Here is a 22,253-nt window from a genome sequence, read left to right as displayed (position 1 = left end):
CGCGTGCCGCGAAGGGAGGGGCGGGGTGCCGGGGAAATAAAAGGGCGCACGGAGGCGCCGCTCAGAGGGAGTCAGGTCAGAGGAGGTCAGGTCAGGGTGGTCGGTGAGAGTGTTAGTGTCAGTCGGCGGTTCATGGTCTTCTGCCCGTCTGGGTCTTGGAGAAGCGGTCTGCAGTGCGACCCGCTCGTTGGCGCTTGCAGTCGGTGGAGAGTCCGGACGTCGCGGAGGGTACATGGACTGGAGGCGCCGCTCTGCCAGCTGTGTCGCGCGGACCTGCGCGTTCGTACAAGGAGCGCCGGAGAGAGCTCGCCCACCATCGCACCGCGAGGGTGCAGGTAACCTGCAACGGTCTCGTGGGACTCGTTCAGTCTGCCACGTCCCACGCCATAAAGGCCCACGGGCCCCGTCTGCCCCCTTGTCTATGAGGGTGGCCTTTTCTTTTGCTTTCAAATGAATGTTGTCGGCACCTTCTGTAAAGTAGAACTGTATAAGTGTTGCCGTGTATATGCGTATTCGGTAGTAACTCTGCGTCATTGTTTCTTTTGTTTTAACTGATGTATGTGCATTTTGACTGTTTGGCTGTATATGTGTGCTTGCCGTGTGTCGCGTAATAAATGTGCATTGTGTGAAGTTTTCCCGTTTCGCTTCGTCTTTTCTTTATTGACCCTCCATCCTGCTTCACGTAAAGGGTTCGTTGTGGGCTTAAGACACCCGGTAATTAATCGGAACCGTCGAGGTCGACGATAACACCGCTCAGTTATCACTGTTGCACGGAACGGACCGCGTAAGCGGTTCGTGTCCGGAGTTGGCCTGTGGCGTGGTACGATCGCCCGGTCGACCATCCGCGCAGGTACTTGGGTAGATCGAATTTGCCGAGCAACCCTATCCTGCGCGGGTGGGCAATTGGCATGGTCGTGGTGGGGTTAAACCCCCACCCGTGACTAGCTCCCGGCGTTGTTCCGAGAGGGTCACGACTGAATTGTCCATCCGGTGGGCGACGCGGTCGCGATTCGAGTGACGTGGCCATCCGCACGCCGGCGGGCGCGAATTCGCAACAATATTTTCTACCATTGCAAGTTAATCTATCCACAAGGCCATGTGTTGTAGTTCTGTTTCATATTATATTCTTATGACGATGTGTAAGGGTTGGAACTCGGCCTGGGCGATAACTGCAATGGGACGATTATTGTGCTTTCCATTTGCTATCACGATAACTATAATGGAAACTATTCATCATGATAACTGCTGTGCATGTGCAGGAGATAAATCACACATTGAACCCGTATATTGATGGTATATTGGCTGTGTTTAGCATTTATTGTGTTTAATTTCTTTCAAAAGATATACCCATATTAAATGCAGCACTATAAAATATAGCAGGTGATATAATCTCCAATATGTAATTTAAATGGTATATCATGAAACGATAAACATCAAAACAAGAAGATGTCGTGCAGAGCACGATACTTGCAAAATGCATAAAACAAATTTGACCTCGAAAATAATTGGTGGTGAATTCAATGACAAAAATATGCAACTCCTCTTCAAATTTCAAGTGAATCGGATGAAAATTGACAATTTTAGAAATTCGGCCTTTGTTGACCTTTTGACATTTTGACCTCAAAGCAATAGGCTTCTTCCTTATGACAAACTCTATCATGTGGTGAAGGTTCGTGAAGATTGGTGTAAAATTGTGACCAGTAGGCGATAAACAGATAAACAGACAGAATAACAAAATCAACTAATCGATGTACTTGAAAAATCTTCGATTTTGCAAGTAACAACCAACTATTCAAGGTGCCAAAACTGCTTTCTGGGACAAATTCGGCGATCTGTTTATATGTGCTTTGTCTGTGCATGAGGTTAAGCACTCAACGCAACATCATGTCGAAGATGGAGTCGATGAGCACCCTCGGTGTGCAGAGTTTTGCCACTGAAGACAAAGACAAGCAGGTCATCTTGTTCTTCTTCTCGTTTCACCGTTCTCGTTGGACTGAACTAAGCAGGCAAGATGGTGTCGTGTGTTTTATTTATTTATTTATGAATCCCATTTTTGGCACAACATGGGATTGCTTGGCATTTATTATTTGTGAAGTTCCACATCAAAGGCCTTATTTTAAAAGTCTGAAGATAGTCGTATATGAGTTTCTTCACAAATGTCCCAATTAGACATAAAGGAGACATCACTGCACGACATAAATTACAAAAAGGCATTGGTCAAAGATTTATAAAAGACACACAGGTTATGAAGTTTAGACACGGTGTGTGTTCCAATAGCAAGCAGCTTGCTCACACGTGCCAGGCCAGACATTCCGTATCAACCGCTTTGCAAACTGCTCGTCGAGTTGCTCGGTAAACGGAGCAAGCGATTTTCATCGAGGAAAATGAGGTTTGACTTTAAACAAATTGCAACAGAGTTACAAAATAGAGTACGAACGCACACATAACTATATGGCTATTCATTTTGTTCTTATTGAGATTGTTATTGTATGCTACATGGTTCTCAAGGTGCTAATTACATTATATTATCGTGATATTATCACGATAATTGTGATAATCAGCCCCATTATCATGATAAAGGTTTTTTCCCATTATCACCATGGCCTAGTACGAACCCACTGCATTAAATCGGACTAATTCACCACTCCGTTGCAGTTTCTCCACCAATTGAAGTGTACAAATGAACATATCTTGGGTATATAGATTACACTAGATCTAGGCTTGGGTGTGTTCGTCTGTGGGGGACCCGATAAGCATGTAATGCCTCAACGTCGGGTTTCCTGCCTTTGAGTTTATTGTTAAACAGCAGTCGTGAATGTTTGAAAAGGTAATCGCATGTGTTTGTGGTTTATTATATATGTATGTATGTATATATATATATATATATATATATATATATATATATATATATATATATATATATATATATATATATATATATATATATATATATATATATACACACAGTCATGCGCCACTTAACGACGGGGTTACGTTCTGAGAAACACGTCGTTAAGCGACGTCGTCGTTGTGCGAACATCATTATTTTTTTTTCGTTTTCGAACATCGTACTTACACAAACCTCGACACATAGGCTATATGGTGTAGCCTATTGCTCCTCGGATACAAACCTGTACAGCATGTTACTGTACTGAATACTGTCGGCAATTGTAACACACATCCAAGAGAGACGAAAGACACATTAGTTTTACCTTTGTGCTGTTCATGACGGCCATCGGTGTTATTAGCAGCAGCTTACAATCTCCTCTCGCATCGATTATAGAAAGATGAATAAATAGCGTTTGGATTTTATAAATACGTAGTCAATGCATCGATGTTATAATTTATAAATGAAGAAACGAGCTCCTGTCAATTGTGATATATATTTTCGGAACAGGGCGATTGTTTTGACAACATGAAAAGCTTCACCAAAAAGAAGTTTGTGTTTTAATTTCGACTGTAACAACGATTTATTCGTGGAATTCTTCAATTCAAAGGTAATTTACTTGCTCGAAGGTAAACGTGCAAACATTGGTTCAGTTTGAAAGCCGATTTCCTTGAATCCCGATTTAGCACGACCCTGCTTTTTTTCGCGATGACATTTTATGGACCTCAACGATCGCATTATAACAGGGCCACACTGTCGTTTATTATCATTATGAAGTATTATGTACTGTACAGCGTACATAATTGTACGTGCTATTTTTATACTACTGGCAGCGCTACGTCGGCGACATCACTCGGCGATAGGAATTTTTCAGCTACATTTTTTTTTTCATTTTTTTTTTCAGACCTGGCAGATCCGTCGTATATGCGATCCGTCGTTGCCCGGAACGTCGTTAAGCAGCGCATGACTGTATATATATATATATATATATATATATATATATATATATATATATATATATATATATATATATATATATATATATATGTGGGGCAACTTAGCTAAATATAGCATAACAGTTGTGCATTTTGTGAGGAAAGCACCAAATTTGGCACACTAGTAGCCTATCATATTATGAACAGATTTGGATATTGGGCCATCTCAAATTTTTTGAAGGCAGTGGAAAATGGCTGCCACAGCCATCAGCGGCTGAATTTGAGATGCCCCAATATCCAAATCTGTTCATAATATGATAGGCTACTCGTGTGCCAAATTTGGTGCTTTCCTCACAAAATGCACAATTGTTATGCTAAGTTGCCCCACTATATGTATATCTATGAGACTGTGAGGAGGAGTGATATAAGCAACATTTTTTTATGATATGATGATGATAGGCTCGGATGATAGGGTAAGGGTTAAAATTTCACCAAAGGTGAAAGAGGTTATGTTTTCACCCTTTTCTGTTTGCCTGTGTACAAGATATCTCAAAAAGTTGTCGACGGATCCGGATGAAAATTTGTGGACATGTTCGGTGTGTCACAAGGACGAACTGGTTCGATTTTGGTGAAGATCTGGAGCTGGATCCGACCACTATAATTTTTTAAGTGATTCTTCACCATTGAGAGATCGGGCTAAAAATGATATATAGCACGATATCTCAAAAACTTTGGACGGATTCAGTCAAAACTTAGTGGACACGTTGTGTGTGTGACAAGGAAGAATTGATTCAATTTTGGTGAAGATCTGAATCCGGATCTGGATATGAGAATTATTTAATTTTTATTTTTAAAGTGATTTCTTCACCTTTGAGAGATCAAGCCAAAAACAATATACAGAATGATATTTTAAAAATGTATTGGGCCTGATATGTTCTCGTGGATCAGGCATTATGTGGCGGAGGTATGCGCTCTACCGAGTGCCCTTCTAGCTACTTTTTATATTAGAAGCAGTGTTGGAAAATGCCGTGATTAGCTATCTTAACACGAATATACACTTTAACACTGATTTCACCCAAGGCAGAAAACCCCCTTTGGGAGGGGGGCAAATGAAGTCGCTCCATCCTCCATCGTGTGACCCTTAGTCCTCCTGTCAAGTTTGGTTGAGATTGAATAAGTAACGACCGAATGTATGACAGACAGACAGACACCAAATTGCGTATTTTAGTATGATACTTGAAGGTAAGTGTGATATTAAATTGACTTTCACAGAATTTTTAATTATTATTTGCCTATATTTCATGCTTCTAACTTCCCATAAATTGTTTAATGGGGAATAGCACCACAAAAGTGAAAATAAGCCAAACTTTGCACAACACAGTATGTACTTTCATTTGTACAATTTAAGGCATGAGGTACAAACCCTCCTTTTCACATCAGCAACAAAATTATCATCCCACTATTTTCACGATGAAAAGCAGTTTTATTGTCAATTTTAGGCATCATGTTTGGATATGCAGTGCTGGTTCTCTTTTTTTTAATTTTATTTTATTTTAATGAGTCTGTACTGTTGATGAATCAATTCAAATGTACAGTAACTCTTTGTATCCATGTTGGGCCTGTTGAGGGTTAAAATACGAAGGAGATGTGCGGTTTAAATGGGCCATAGGCTGTATGATGCAACAAATATTTTATGGAAGGTATTTGGTTTGTGAACGTCACCTGTTTTGTGGGAGGTGCCAATTTTGTGGATGACTAGGAATTAAATGCTCATATCTGTATACATCTTTTTTTGAACGTTAAATATCCTGCATGAAAAAGTTGTTCCTTTCCAACTCTTTGGTTAACTTTGAATTAACTTTATCTTGATCCATTTGATGATTGAGAACCTCACTCTTAACCTTTCTCTGACTTTGATGTGGTTTCGCAGATTAATGATGATACAAGTATGTACAAACAATTACTGCTTGTTTTCAGATGTACAACCTGGTTTGAACCTCGTGTAATTATTTTATACTTTGTGGTATATGTCCAACCTGCAACGACTTTTTATGACATCATAATGGGGGTCAGATCACATCAGATCACAAAATGGTGTAATCTTGATTCTTACCCCCCTCCCCCCCCCCCCCCCCGTGTTCAAGTCTCTCGTACAAGTCCCTTTATCGTGCCTAATTGGACAACCACAAAGGCAAAACGTGGTTGCCTCTACATAAATTTCTGTGAAATACACGAAAAAAGTGTTTTCTACTTGATGGTGTAAAGTCTGAAAGAATTCAACTCGACAGAAGTCGATGGTGTGCCATAGCAAATCACCACACTTCCCACCTTAAGCAAAGTTGAAAGATGGCAAAAAGATTCACACCAGGAATGACCCAATATTAAATTTTGAGTTTCGAAAATCTTCTGTTTTGACCGCTGCGACTCCAAGTCCAGGAACCAGAATTCCTCGAATCCAAAAAATCATTACATATGGTGTTTCATTCATCACCTAGTGTTGATTGCATCTGTAAGTACATGATAAAATTCAAAATTTCATTTAAAAATGTGCCCATAATTACATTTCTTTTGGTATTTGAACTTTTTACCCTGCCCCAAGGGGTGGGGTCAAAGTTGATACTGATCTCACATCTTCTTGCCATGTGGTGATCATAACTACCAAGTTTGGTGAATTTCTGCACAACCGTTAAGGAGGAGACGGCGTGATGGACGGACAGACAGAAGTATAGTAGCCGATTACAATATCACCCTGTTAAAAAAAAAATAGCATGGGGATAATAATTAGGTCTATTTATTCTCTGTGACTGAAATTTGAAATTAGTTTCCCTTTAACTTTGCCTGAGGTTATCTCATGTGTTTCCTTTATTTAGATTTAACCTCAGTTTGAGTTTTGGTCATCTACATGGATCGTTGAACTTTGACCTCTTTCATATTTTTCAGCTTCATCCCACTTACATGGCACTACCGCTGAGTGGTACGGCTGCTTTGCTGGGTTTGAACCTCTTGGTCAAGTGGTGCTGGTGATGATGGCAGCAGTTGGGCCAAGCCACCTTGCCATCCAACAAGCCCTTCATGCTTGGTTGTCATGAAACAGGTACCTGCTGCTCACACTCGCAGTGCCAATTCCTACAACACTGTGGTTGCCACAGGCTCATTGACTTGACACAGAAAGCTTGGGGACAGTCTTAACAAAGGTGTTTTTGTCTTTCTTACTCTGTATAGTGTTGTGGACTTGCAAATGTTTGTTGAAAACATGATGACATCTTTCACAAGAGCAGGCCATTGTATGCCAGTCTTCAGTGATCCCATATTTTAATTATATCTTTCTTGCCTATTTGTTGGTAATTTAATGGAAGAAGTCATACTTGTCTGGTTTTGAAGCAATTTACTAAGTTGATATCAAGAAGGTGAGATCAAGTGCTGTTAGTGTCTGTTCCATCCATATATTACGTACATAAGATGAAGCAATTTGAAACTTTCTTCCCTTTGCCATACATTCCATTTCTTTCCAGTACCCTTCCTTTCCTCTCAAATTGTATCCATCCTTCTTCCTTCCTTTCCTTTTCAATCTTCTTATTGGTTCTCTCCTTCCACATTCCACTGTGTTTATACTTTGCACTTGGTCTCTTACTCAAATTCCTTTCTATTTGGGTGATGATGATCCAATTGTTGTCCAAAATGATGTTTTGTGACTGCACTTCCCTGTGAGCTCCCTATTCTGGTGAATTCCGAACCAAGGGCGTTTAATCACAAAATGCCATTCCTTGGATGGAGCCGGGTGTCGCATTTGTCAGCATTTGTTGGTGGACGTTCAAGATCAAATGGTGTCTTTCATGTGAAAAGTAGGTGAACTATCACCAGCACTGTAAACAAGTTACAAATTCCTCCCCTGACTAATGCTGTCAAGGCAAAGGCAAACAACCCAGTGTTATCTGGGCTGTGTGGTTGTTCTGCCAGCAATGGACTTGCCTTATGCCAGAGTAACACAGAGAGTTGGAGAAATGGATGGATGCATGTATTTGCAGGAGTGAAATTTGGATGTTTCGGTTAATTAAAACAGCCCTTTTGAAGATAATTTACGGCCTTATTTAATTATATCCTTTCTCAGGTGCATCCTCGGCAACCTCACTCTCCCCCGCTGGTGTCTTAAGGTGCATTCTGGTTACCTCGCTCTCCCTCGCTGGTGTCTTATGGTGCATTCTGGTTACCTCGCTCTCCCTCGCTGGTGTCTTATGGTGCATTCTGGTTACCTCGCTCTCCCTCGCTGGTGTCTTATGGTGCATTCTGGTTACCTCGCTCTCCCCCGCTGGTGTCTTAAGGTGCATTCTGGTTACCTCGCTCTCCCTCGCTGGTGTCTTAAGGTGCATTCTGGTTACCTCGCTCTCCCTCGCTGGTGTCTTAAGGTGCATTCTGGTTACCTCACTCTCCCCCGCTGGTGTCTTAAGGTGCATTCTGGTTACCTCGCTCTCCCTCGCTGGCGTTTTGATTCACAATTTTGTTCGGCCTGCTCAACAATGCCTTGAGTTGGAACAGGCCACAACTGTTTATTAACAATAAAGTTTTTTTTTTTTTTCACTTTCCTCGCTCATATCATCGAATACCTGATCATCATGCCTACGAATCGCTGGATACATTGCAATGTTTATAAACGCCTGGAGATGCCAGCGTTTGTGGCTATATTTATTTTCCAAACATGTCATAACCTCTAGAATAACTTAAACTAAGCCGAATTGCAAAATTTATGCTCCAGAATTGAACTTGGCAGCAGTTCCGACTGCTAAAAAAAAAGGAAGTGTTCATTTCTCCAATTCAGGCATGTTTGACATCACAGCGTCTCAGGGAGGTGTACGTTTAATATGACGGTTCAGTGATGGCTCGCTTGGCACACAATTCACAGCTTCTTATGAACTGTCCCGTTGGAGTGCTTAAGCCACTTGGTGAGCACTCTACAATATTCACAGTCACTGAATACTATATCGATCGACTTGAACAAAGTTCAGGGGCCACTCCGTGCATTGGCCACGTGTTGTTCTGTCGTGTAACAGGCGGTGGCTGGCTCGCTAAAAATGTGAAATTTTATTTCACACAAAGTTTCCTCTTTTTGTACTATCTTCAATTATATGATCCATTACTTCGGCATAAACAAACACTAATGAAAATTAAATGTTTTGTTTTAAAAAGTTTAGTCAACCATTTTGTGGAGTGCTTGGTGAAGCCACTTGGTGCACGTTCTTCAAGCTTCAATAAATGGTGATACCGCAGTTTGATACCGGAGGTAGGAAGGTAAAATAAATTATATGATCACAATGAGTAAAAAAACGTTTTCAGTAACGAAGTAATGAATCGCCAAATCACAGCAGGAAAGCCGAGGGGTATGCGTGCTCGCTCTAAGCTGTCTAGCCTGGGTTTGAATCTCGACACAGTTTATAGCTGTCATCGTGGTTTTTACAAGCAGGATGATTCATCGATGTATGTGCCATCTCTCGGATGGAAGTTGAACTGGGCATTTCATCTGCCGGAATCCCTTTCCCCCTCCCCTTTCTCTCCCCTCTCTCTCTACACCTCGCACCTCTCTCTCACTCTCCCGCTACACCTCGCACCTCTCTCTCTCTCTCCCTCCACACCACGCCCCTCTCTCCCTCTCCCTCCACACCACGCCCCTCTCTCCCTCTCCCTCCACACCTCGCACCTCTCTCTCCCTCTCCCTCCACACCTCGCACCTCTCTCTCCATCTCCCTCCACACCTCGCACCTCTCTCTCCCTTTCCCTCCACACCTCGCACTTTGCTCCCCTCTTCTTAATATTCCCATCAGCGAAGCGACTGGTTTTATATGATAGTTCTAAATAAGCAGATGTTGAAATAATTTCAAAAAAATGCATATAATTTTTTTTATTTTAAGTTCTTCTTGTAGGCGATTCATTGTAATGAGAGTCTGGAGTGATAATATCGATGTTTTATTTGGAAGATTTTAAATTCAACTTTTAAATTCTGACAGGCCCAGATGGCATCAGTCCACGTGTCCTAACAACCTGCTCTGCTGCTATTGGTCATCCTCTTTCTGCTCTGTTCACTCCATCATGTTTCCATATGCCTGAAATTTGGCTGTCCCTGCAATATTCAAACATGGTGCATTTGTTCATGACATGAGAAAAATTGGGCTCGAAGAGGGTGCAAAGGGAGTTGCCCCTCCCCCCCCCAAATATATACATATTGTTTGCTTTCTTCTGCAAAACTACACACACAATTTCAATTAAACTTCACCACAACCTTCACAACCCGTGATGTACTACAGATTGTTCACACCATTAAAGAAATCGGGCTCTAAGGGTGTCTCTGGGAAAGTAGCTCCCAAAAAAGGTATTTGCTTTCTTCTCAGAAAGTACACACACAATTCCGATGAAACTTGACCACCACCTTCATCACCTGTGATGTACTATAGTTTGTTCACGACACTAAAAAAAAATTGGGTCTATGGGGGTTGAGGTTGCCCCCCAAAAGAGTATTTCCTTTCTTTTCTGAAACCACGCAAACAATTCTGATGAAACTTGACCACCACCTTCATCACTGGTGATGTACCAATGTTCGTTCATGGCATTAAGGAATATTGGGGTTTGAGGGGGTCAATGGAGTGAGTTTACGGGAGGTTGTGCCCCCGAAAACGGTATTTGCTTTCTTCTCAGAAACAACACACACAATTCCGATAAAGCTTCGCCACAACATTCATCTCCCATAATGTACCAAACTTTGTTCATGACATTAAAAAAATCGGGCTCTAAGGGGATTTGCCCCCCAAAATACTGTTACGTTTGAGGGGGGGTATGCATTCAAAGGGTAATTAGGATGTTTAATTAGGTATGCCATGCTGTTCGAGTGTACCAGGATCTCAATGTAATAAGTAGCAATTCAGTGGTGATAAGTTGTCTAGTAAATGTCCATTTCTTCAAAGGGGAAATAATTGTCACATAATTAGATAGGGATACGGGATAGGGTAAGTGTGTCTGCGTAAACCCCTTTTAGTATTCTCTGGAGGCTTGCCGTGACGTCACAGGACAGTGCTGCGGATGGCTCCGCCCCGTGATCACGATTGGCGGAAGGCGACGGCGGAGGGCCAATAAACGGCTCGATTGGAAGTGACGAGGACGGGAGGATAAAAAGGTTCTGTTCGGGGTCGAAAAGGGAGAGGAAGAAGATCGGGACAGAAAGACCGTTTTTTGGGGTGGAGGTTGTTGTGCTGGGAGCATGCTTGTTGTTGCGCTGATTCGGCCCTGGTTTCATCGTGTCTTGTAGCCTTGCTGAGCCTCGTGCCTCACCTTGGTTGGCTCTGGGGTTCTGCTGGCTTGGAGTACGGGGTCGAACGGCGGGCGGACCTGCCTCCCTCTCCTGCTCGCAATTTGGCGCCAGAACTGGTTCCCTGGCGGCTGTGAGCGGACTTGGGCCAAGACCAGGAGGTCGACAGCACCACGGTTTCTCCTGCCCCCCTGACGAGAGCAAGGCCAGCTCGTCCGACGCCAATCCAGGGACTGTTGCGTCCACACCACGGTCCAGCCTGACCACCAGGAATAGCTACGTTTTGTGTGTGTGTGTGTGTGTGTGTGTGTGTGTGTGTGTGTGTGTGTGTGTGTGTGTGTGTGTGTGTGTGTGTGTGTGTGTGTGTGTGTGTGTGTGTGTGTGTGTGTGTGTGTGTGTGTACCTGGCGCCTTAGAGGGTTTGAGATTTGTATATCCATTGGAATTGTCTGTGTTTTCCCCACGCCCGATCCCACACCACCATCCCGTCGAATCGCCCCGGATCCCTCTTCTTGCCGAGTCTTGTTATTTCTGGTTCGAGGAATAAACGTTATCAACTCAGTGAAAAGCAACTCGTGCCACCTTCCTCGTCCCGTTTGCGGTAGAGCGATTAGAACCGCCATCTTTGGGTTATAAATAAATAAACCGCCTCCATCGTTTCGGCTCATTCTACGTTGGCGGGACTGTTCAAGTCCCGTGGACGTCACAATACATTATGTATATGCCTTCTTCTCCAAAACTACACAAACAATTTCGATGAAACTTGACCACAACCTTTATTACCTATGATGTACAAAAGATTGTTCATGGCATTAAAAAAAAATTGGGGTGTAGGGGGTTCTACAGGGGGGGGGTTGCCCCCCAAAATACGGATGTGCTTTCTTTTCTGAAACCACACACACAATTATGATAAAACTTGACCACCACCTTTATTACCCATGATGTACCAAACTTTGTTCATGGCATTAAAAAAAAGAAAATCGAGGTATTTACTTTCTTCTCCGTTACGTATTTTGTGGGTTATGCATGCCTAGTAGTGGTTTCCTTGTTATCTTATCCAGCCATTAGCAGGTGAGCGCCCAGGGGTATTGCCCCCATGTTTTTTTTTTGTTTGTTTTTTTTTACAATATGAAAGATGGAATTGAGAACATTGTGTTGTGTCCACAACTTTCCCTTTCCCAGAACTTTTTGCCACTTTGTATTTACAGTACTTGGAAATAGCATATTCGGGGATTTCATTGCTCCAATTTGCTCAAGATTTTCGCGTACTTTGAGTTCTCTCGTGCAATGTGTCACTGGTCATTCAAAAAGTTACCTAAATTTCCGTTGTTTACCTGCCATTTTTTTCCTGTTGGGACAATCCACCTCCCTTGAGACTACTACTACTACTACTACTACTACTACTACTACTACTACTACTACTACTACTACTACTACTTTAATGGCTCCGATCATTCCCACCTTCTGGGGTCAGACGGGGAAGATTTTTGACTGAAATCTTCCACAAATTGGTTGGCCAAGCCTGACCTTCATTTGAAGGTGGCAGGAATTTGTAATTTGTTCAGGGTGTCGGCACTGACTCACCTAAACTTCACGAAGGACACTGTGAGATCTTTAAGCTCCACCACCAACCAGTGCCGGCAGATGGGACATCCAGCTTAACATCCTTCCAATTAACTGTCCCCTTGTTGATGCCTCGTCCTGGATGCGAAACTCAATGCCGTTAATTTATATATCAGTCGGCATTCAAACTCAGGCAAGACATCTCAGAAGAGTGTGTGCATACCTCTAGTCTCGGATATCTTGCCAGCCCTTCTTTGAAACTTTGTAATTTTCTCAATAAATAAAACCTGGATAAATGCCTTATTTCTCCCTCAAAACTCCGACATTTAAATCATCCTGACATTGTTACTTGGATATTAAACAACTGATTATTGTCTTTTAACACGGAGCTTTAATTATTTATTTATTTACAGGAGTATCCAAATCGCCTCTGATCTACGGGTCATTAAGTCACAATATTGGACGCGCTCTAACAGAACGTCGCTTCAGTGTCTGCATAGTTATCTCTGCACATCGGTCGATGATATGTCCGGTCACCATACAACTGAAGCCCGACCTTCACATCGCTTCTCTCACTGCACAATTTGTGGTTAAATCGGCTGGAATGCATGGTCTTTACCTGCCGCGCTTTTCGTCCGAGTTCAGGTGTGCCATGGCTCAGCCGATTGCAACGCGAGACCATGAACATATTTCTGAGACGCTGGACATGGGGGCATCATCTGCCGACGGTCCTTTTGTTGGCCTAACCGATGTTTTCCGTGCCATCGAGCACCTCGTTGCTCGTCGTAGTGTTGGCAAAATCATTGTAGAGCTTTCAGAGACGATTTTTGAGATGCATTCTATTGCTGGATTGTTCCTTAATCACAAAATGTACAGTAACTGCATTCACACACACACACATAATCCACAGTGTTCCTTGTTTACAATGAAAGGTAATGAGTCCCGAATCCCTTGACTGCCTTTCTTTACATTAAAAGGCTCTCATTGTAATGTAATGGTGTAACGACACAGGCAGCAAGAAAATGCAGTTGCAGCGTCATGAGAAAACCCGGATGTGGCTCATTATTAATGTCTGAACTCGGGTAGACCGGATAGCCGATTGCAACATAAAACAGCAATGAGTGTAGAATTTGGAGTTCGAGGATCTAAGTACACCACTTGCATTGATACTGGTCTTGACTTTCTTAATGGTGCTGGAATCTGATGAAAAGAATGATTTGTCACCATGAAGTAACAGCACAGCTCACCTCGGGGATGTTGGATACCTAAAAGCCCGACGGAATGGGATGTGAGTGTAACACTCATTATTTTAGTGGTCCTGCATTGTGAAGCACACAGAGGGTACATGAAACTTGGCTGTTTTGTCGACCTGCACTCTCTTGTGGATGTTGAAGATTCCATTGTATCTGGCACTACAAGGGCAAGTATTGACTTCACTCCGGCCATATACAAAATTACCTTTATGGCCTTGGCATAGGATTGATCACCTCAGCTTGGAGGGACCTTTTCCGGTCTATAACCATTGTGGTGGCTTTTATGTGGTTGCAAGGTTCCATGAATGAGTTTATAAAGTGAGATGAAATTGGATAACCATCTTGAGGAGGACGAGGAGGAGGAGGAGGAGGAGGAGGAGGAGATTGGGCCCATACTCTGTGCAGAGCGTTGGTGCTACTTATGCAGTCTCCTTGGCTATTGGGCACAATCCTGGTCGGGTCGCCACTCCGATACAGTATACCAGCGTGCCGGCACTCATTTTGCCGACCTCGGAAGGATGACAGGCCGAGTTAACCCCACCTGGTATTAATTCATCAGCTGAGCAGGATTTGAACTCGGGACCCTAGGATCCAAAGCCCATCACCCAAACCATTAAGCCAACACCAGGCATAACCATCTTGAGGTTGACTGCATATATCATTGGTGTTGTAATTGAGGTGATGTTGCTGTTTGGAATGTTCACTGTTATCAGAACGAAGAGAATGCATGGATCTGGATGAATCGGTGAGTGAATGGAATGCACCCCTCACCTCTGCTTTGTGGCTGGGAAGATGATGCAGGTTATGCATGTGACACTGAAGAGCCATAAGGCGTGATATGATGGACTTGAGCATAACACATAGAATACTCATTGCAACTTATGGCATAAGCACTAGAATCGTTGAAAAGAAACTTGCATTACGAGCCATCTGTTTTCATCACCCATGTCATTTATTCATATTTGGGGGTGCGTTCCGAATGCAGTGGGCTGAGTGGATCATTTTCCTACGTGTTGTGTTTTTCTGTGCATAAAGTGTATTATCACCTCCTTCTACCTACACCGTAGTTGCTGGAGCATTTGATTAACGTTCTCTTTGGTGATGGTGCTGAAAGTGGGAAGTGGTGATGGGGGTCAACCGGGAAGGGGGAACAGTAATTATGTAGCATATGGAGGTGCGGGGGTGCACAGGGTGCATCCCTTTACCCCCGACTTACTGGAGGCTGTTAACATCCCATCCTCGTTTTCTACAATATACATACACAGCAAATGCCATCTCGAGTGCAGTTGAGGTTTTTGCATCGTCTAATATGTTTGAATTTGCAAAGATTGGGTTTAATGTGAAGGAGAAGGGGAAGCATGTAGCACATAGGGGTTGGGGGGGGGATCAAAAGTTGAAATCCCACCCATGTTTACTATAATATGCCTGATGGACGTTCCCTTGGGTCTGGATGAGTCGGACAGTTTATTGAGCGATTTGCTTTTGGACCATCAAAATGGAAGCAAATTTTGTGCTCGACACCAGAATGTTCCATTCGGTAAGTTATTGTTTGGCGGGGCATTTGAAACTTGACTGAAAAATGTTTGGGATTCATACCAATGTATTCTCTTTTTACTGGAATGTCATTCGATCACAATTGAGTTAATCATACAAGAACAATTGTCTGTGGTTTATAGGGAGGGGTCCCCTTGGGGGTGTGCACATTAAATGCTGTAATTAACTGAGCACGAGCAATGATCAAATTCTCACTGAACGCTTCCATGCTTTGTAGCATCTGTAGCATTAGCAAAGGTGTGTGTGTGTGTGTGTGTGTGTGTGTGTGTGTGTGTGTGTGTGTGTGTGTGTGTGTGTGTGTGTGTGTGTGTGTGTGTGTGTGTGTGTGTGTGTGTGACGCTTTATTCTGAAGGGTTCCTGCTGCCGTAGAATAATAAAAATGATACTGTTGGAAAGCTATGAAGCGATTTACTTGCTTGGAAACCAATAATCAATTTACCTAGAACAAAAAATTGTTCCTGTTTAGTCAATAATGTATGATTTGTTTTAAAGGCCCATCTCTCTGGGGGGGGGGGAGGAGGGTGGGGGAGGAGAAGAAGCAGGAGCTGCAGCTTTAATGTTGCGGTTCCAATGCAACGACAGCAGGAACCCTTTTGAACAAAGTGTGACGGATACGGAAGGAGCACACAAAATTATGTATAGTAATACTTCTCAAAGCAATAGAAAACTAGAACGCCACTCGGTAGGGCACATACCTCTGCCAGGCTGAACAGTTTACTTTTTGGATCCCACTGATAGGCCATCGGGACCATTTGGCCTTGTCGCACACTAAAATCTAATCTGCTAGTTCTTGTCACCAACCCAACTCATCCACCAAGTTTCGTCCGAATCCGTCAATAAATTTTTGAGATATCTTGCTCCGTACTGTATCGTTTGTTTTGCCCTATCTCTCAATGGTGAAAAATCATTTGAATTACCGAACATAACCTCTGACCTTTGACCTCTTGACCCAAAAATCTAATCGGTTTATATTTACATCATTATACATACAAGCACCAAGTTTGATTTAAATCCTTTCGGCTCTTCTCAAGTATCACATTTTTACCGAACATGACATCTGACCTTTGACCTCTTGACCCCATAATCGAATCAGTTCATCTTTGCACCATTATATACATACTTGTACCAAGTTTGACTTGTATCCCTTCAGCCATTCTTAAGTTATTGCAGTAATGAAAACCTATTGTGGACCGACGGCTGGACAGACAACCTGAAAACATAACCCCCATCTGCCTTCGGTGGTGGAGGTAAATGCATAATAGTACATGGACGAAGCACACAAACAACAACCACGACAATGGCAACAACAAAGTGTCATGAAAGCTCCTTTTTTTTGAGGCATTTTACATCCTCATTGAGATTCACAGATAGACATGCAATATGTTTGTGAAGTACGACTTGCAGACATTTGATTAAACCCGTCAGCGAAGCGACGGATAGACACGCCTAGTTTTCCAAATTCATTCACAAAACCTGCATCAGGCGAATCCGCATGATGCAACCCAGTCACCCCATGTGATGTCATGCTTTGGGTATTTTCTTCTTTTTTTTTATGTCTGTCGTGGAAAATGCGGGTTTTGAAAATGAATTGTTCATTTTTTTTTAGTGGCTACGATGGAAGTTTGGTGATCACTCAATTGTTTTTGTACGTTTTCAACATGAATATTTAGTTTGAAAACTAAAATGCTTCGGGGATTCAGGACTCCTTCAGGACTCTGCACACGTGAATGTTCTCCATCCGAGTAAACTGGTTCTGTGTATTGGTAACCAGTCCTGAGGTGTAACCTCAATATGGTCACGAACTCCAAACGTAAATTTAATCATTCCATTTCTATGTGGTAAATTTCATCTATCTTTGGAATATCTGCTCGAGGGCAGGTTTTGTGCTCCTTGAACGGTCTCGCAGCAAGGGTTACACTCGGAGACTCCCATTGCTTTCCTAGTGGTAGTCATGGCAGGAATATTCCAGGGTGCTGTTGATAACTTGCCTACTCCTCATCAAAAGACACTGGGATATTTACCATCCACGAGCTGAGGTTATATAGCCTGATGTTGGCTGAATGGTTAGGGTGGTGGGCCTGAGTTCAAATCCTGCTTCACTATTAAATTAATACGAGGTGGGGTTGACTCAGCTTGTCGTCCTTCCGAAGTCGACAAAATGAGTACCAGCTTGTTGGGATGATTGAGCCTTTTGAGTATCCTGCGTCGGAGTGGCGACCCATCCAGGATTGTGCCCAATATCCCAGGAGACTGCTTAGGCACCACCGACGCTCTGCATAGAGTATGGTCCCAGTGGATGGGCAAGCAGATGGGTACGCATTTTCATATCAATTTGAGCGACGTGTGATGCAATGTCCGGCCTGCGAAGCACCAATCCGAGTTTACAGTCGGGTCAAGAATGCAACCCAGAATAGATGGGCCTAAGGCAAGTCCGCTACATCTGCGCCATCCTGACAGACGCTTTGTTATGATATTTACCTGCTTTAGCATGCGAATGTCCAAGGGATTTGAGAATGAATTCTTCAATGCGTGCGCAAGATGTGTGTAAATTTAACACTTGTCTCAGGACACCTGTCTGCAGATTTCCCCTTCCCCTACCCCCATCTCCTCTCGATGTAGTTCACCTGTGGATCTTGCTCATTGCTATTCACGGAACTTGCCATCTCACCTTTTCATACGATGCATTTTGAGTGAAGCACAGGCTTTTTATTGGCTTGTGCTTGGAATTGGTCTTTCAACAACACATCTCATAATAGTGCCTCAGACATCTGTGAAATATTTTCGTATTTCAAAACCTCCCTGTGTGACAACACCTTTTGAGTGCTCCACACATTCACCTGGGAGCGTCAAATGTTGTCCGGTTCGTGTGGAGAGGCCACTCGTGGCAGGACCCTCTAGTGGGCTTCACCATTTTTTTTTCCCGACATTGATATTTGTAGATTGTTCGTAATGTTCCAATTTGTGGACCACAGGCCATCTTCCATTGGTACAACCCCATTTATTAATCCCTTTTTAAACATAATGCTTGCTTTCGATAACTCACAGCTGAAGTGCTTCATCGGCATTTTTTTTTTACTGTTTGTGTTGAAACGGGCGTCTTGCTTCGTATGTTTAATGATGTATGATTTGAGATTTCCATTTCTCAGCCTTGTCACGTTAATGAAGAAAGGAACGGAATAATTTGTTGTTTTCAATCTTAAGTACCGTTTGACCTACCATTTGGTGTTTTATCCAGACCCTATTCAATCTCTCCATTAGGGTCAATCTGACCAGGTTACTAGTCAGATTGACCTTACATATAGGGTAAACGGAATATGTATGGGGTGTTGTTAAATGTTGTAAAATACATGGACGGGATAAGTTTAGGTGAACATAATTTAATCGGACAGCCAGCTTGATGTCTCCCGCTGCACCCTCCCAAAGGATCCATCATGCAGCCCCTGAGCGGACATTTTGGGGCACGCAAATATCATGGAAGATATAGCGCTACTTCCGCGTCCCAGGATCAAGTGGCCAAATATTGGGGTGCTACACCCGAGTCAGCAGTTTTGTAAGAATTTCAGGTTTTTTTTCTTCAAAAGGGTCCCTGTTGACCTTGACCTCAGTAGAAAGTTTTAAGGATCTGGGTGGGGTTTGTTGACCGAACAATACCCACCCCCCCCTTTTTCTGTTGTCATTCTGGATGTTGGTGATGCTCTTTCCAACAAACATTTTCTGATGGGTGAGTGAGTCTGTTGACATTTCACATCTATCTGATAAAAGGAGCTGTCTGCCTCGTCCGTCTTTGTGACGTGTTGTAACTTAACAATGGATTAACGGATTTCAATAACTCCAACTACGGTGAATTCAGGGAACTTTCGGGAAGGCTTGTGACCAAAAAAAAAAATTGTTTAAAAAAAAATTATGGGCATGTTGGCACACGTGGTGAAACTGCAAACGCCAAGTTGTGGCGCTGTTTATCCCCGCACTCCCAGGAATCCTTTTTCTTCTTAATTAGCCATCACAGCAAAGATTGGTATTAACGTCAGCAAAGCGATGTGTCTTATATTCCAGTGACTAATTAAACTTGACTGCATTGACTACTTTTTGAAGTTTTTAACTCTACCTAAGTGTCTATAATTTAAACAAGATAAAAGTAGCCTAGCTCGTATAACTCCAAGCGATGTGGATGAGTGACGGATGCAACATGTCTCAACTTGAAAGGGATGTGGTTAGCTGCTCCAGCAAACAAATAGCTCTGCAGTTTTTGAAAGCTATTAATTCTACAGTTCGAGTCTATAAACATTCTTTCTGTATCCCATGTGCTCAAACAACACGAGATTGCCAAATGATTAAAAACAATAATATTATATTCTTAAATATTGATTGTAATTGCATGGTAAATGAGGATAAAAGTGGAAATTGCATGTTTTTGGTCCCAAAGTAGGAAAACTCAGCAGGGACTCTTCGCACACACGGTGTGTGATACGAAGCAGAAGAGATGAGATTTTAATAACATCTTTCATCTTGCCAAGTTAATTATGGAAGGGAGTTCTGACGGTTGTTGTACTTTGAAAGTAAGCCGTTTGATAAGTCCTCTGGGTTCTTCTCTTTTTGGTGAACTCTGTCACATGAATAGGCAGTCCGACGGATGCATTATTTAGGGAGCAGATAACATTTTGACACTCAACTGTCTGACCTTGGAGTTTGATGAGAAACTTCTTCGTTCTATGTAAGCGAGCTCGGTTTATCTGGGTACTTTGTACTTATCACGCGTCCTTTCACCGTAGGAAGGGCTGTGTCGCCTTCCACCTTCTCTCCAAAATTTAGCCATCATCATCATGGTGTTGGCTTAATGGTTAAGGTGGCTGGTTTAAGATCTTCGGGTCTTGAGTTTGAGCCCCTGTTGTGTCGTTGAATAATACCAGGTGGGGTTGACTCAGCCTGTCATCCTTCCGAGCTCAGCAAAATGAGTACCAGCTTACTGGAAACGGAGTACAACCACGCTCCCAGCAATGATGTGTAACCAGCAGCCATAGGCTGCGTATGAAATGATCATCATCATCATGTCGTGAATGTGTATATTTCACTGAGTTGATCATGAATGGTTGAATCATCACTAAACTGTGGCGATGCTGCTGATGCAGTGCCCCTTGTAGATTAGGGCAGCGATTTGTAATTTGGCCAGGGTATCGGCACACAATGGCCTAGTCTCTTTGGCACTGTGGGGTCTTTAATGTCCACCAGCTAATGCTGGCAGACGACAGCCGGTTCAACGTTCCCTCCATAGGAATGCGTACTCACTGATGCAATAGCCTGTCCACAAAGCACGAGACATTTCCATTAACTGTGATGTCACAGCCACATACATTGCTCTGAACATTTTTTTGAAAGGAAGGTTTTTATTCAGGCATGGAGTAACTTTTTTTGACCAGTGGACGAAATTAAACAATCAGAATAAAGACTATGTGAAATAGTTAGAAATTAATTGATGTATAGATTACTAACTGTAGTTTGTAGGATAGGGTACTTGAGTTATTTGATCCTCGGTTCAACCCTTTCTGGAATTTACAATTAAAAAATGCTGTCTGCGACATTTCCACCAGGGGTCACTTCACACAAATTCCTCTCCCGTATGGGCCCATCCTCGGCTTGATACCCTTGCTTCATTTGGAACATTTCTGATTTATTCCCACTGTCTGTAAGTTATGAAACTTCATGAATTCTGAGCCTCTACCATAATCGACTTAAATGTGCGATGTCTTTGCCTCCCTGTTCCCTTTTGATCTTTTTTTCCGTCTGTGAATCTGCTACCCTCTGTCATTTTGTTCCTCCATGAGCCAAGATTTCTGTACACAAATAAATTAAATATTGAATTAATCTGATCCCTCACCAAGGAGATAGAGGTAAGCCAACAAACAGTGGAAAACTGAACTCAATCCAACCTTTGTGTGTCATCGTGTCTCATTCCAGACATCAATTTTCGATAATCTGCCAGATCAATGGTCAGGATCGGTGTGGTTTCTTGTGATCTAACATCCGTTGGTCAGGATCGGTCTAGTTTCTTGTCGCCTCCACAAATTATTTGGGGATGGCAAAGACTGTTTCAATCATGGTCATGAAGATGTCCGCGCTCTTATCAGGTTACTATTCCTCATTGGACTTTTGATGACTCCTTCGATGGGATACAAGACTATGACACTGAGCACAGGCTGTTTTCCCCAAACTATAATATTACAATGTTTGCGGACGATACTCTGGATACGTATATTGGAGGCGCACGTGGGCAATTCTCAGAACTGGAAAAGAGGAGTTCCCATGAGTTTTCTCAAGGTATGCCTCCTCTCCCTGAGTCTGAGTTTGAAGCAAACTCTGTTTTCCATTTGCAAAAGCACAAAAAAGGATAACTTGTTAGGTTTGGAGAAGTGACTTGTTATGAAATTCTGGCTGTCAGGAACAGATCAAAACCCACTGGTGGAGACAAGGCGTTAGTGTATAACCACAAAGTAAATGTCTGAGATGGCTGGCACGATGGCCTGGAGATACACACACTCATCTCTAACCGTCATCCTGGTGTTTCACAGGCAGGGTGTTTCATCGATGTGTGTGCCGTCCCTTGGATGGACGTTAAACGGACATCCTGTCTGCCGGCATTAGTTGATGGACATTAAAGATCCCAAGGTGTCCTTCATGAAGAGTAGATGAGCTATCACCGGCATCATGAACAAATTACAAATTACTGCTCTAACTACTACTGAGAAGGCAACGGCAAACCACCCAGTACAACCCTTGCCA

General features: G+C 42.8%; 2 protein-coding genes across 2 annotated transcripts in view; both read left to right on the top strand.

Moving 5' to 3' along the window:
- Nucleotides 1-15,965, top strand: part of LOC147021427 (uncharacterized) — a 37,096-nt gene extending 21,131 nt beyond the window's left edge. Inside the window, exons 7-9 of the mRNA XM_085890441.1 lie at nt 6,763-6,901; nt 7,931-8,277; nt 13,086-15,965. Of these exons, the coding sequence (XP_085746567.1) occupies nt 6,763-6,901; nt 7,931-8,277; nt 13,086-13,627 (1,028 nt within the window). The 3' untranslated portion in view covers nt 13,628-15,965. The remainder of the gene's footprint in view (nt 1-6,762; nt 6,902-7,930; nt 8,278-13,085) is intronic.
- Nucleotides 6,763-22,253, top strand: part of LOC147021426 (protein phosphatase 1 regulatory subunit 16A-like) — a 218,272-nt gene continuing 202,781 nt past the window's right edge. The window contains exon 1 of the mRNA XM_085891353.1: nt 6,763-6,916. The gene's annotated coding sequence lies outside the window, so the exon portion shown is untranslated. The remainder of the gene's footprint in view (nt 6,917-22,253) is intronic.

Source organism: Eptatretus burgeri, chromosome 8 (genome assembly GCF_056783735.1).
Source record: "Eptatretus burgeri isolate ZD-2024b chromosome 8, Ebu_testis_v1, whole genome shotgun sequence".
NCBI classification, from domain to species: Eukaryota; Metazoa; Chordata; class Myxini; order Myxiniformes; family Myxinidae; genus Eptatretus; species Eptatretus burgeri.
Note: the sequence above shows the minus strand (reverse complement) of the source record. Positions and strands in the feature narration are given on the sequence as shown.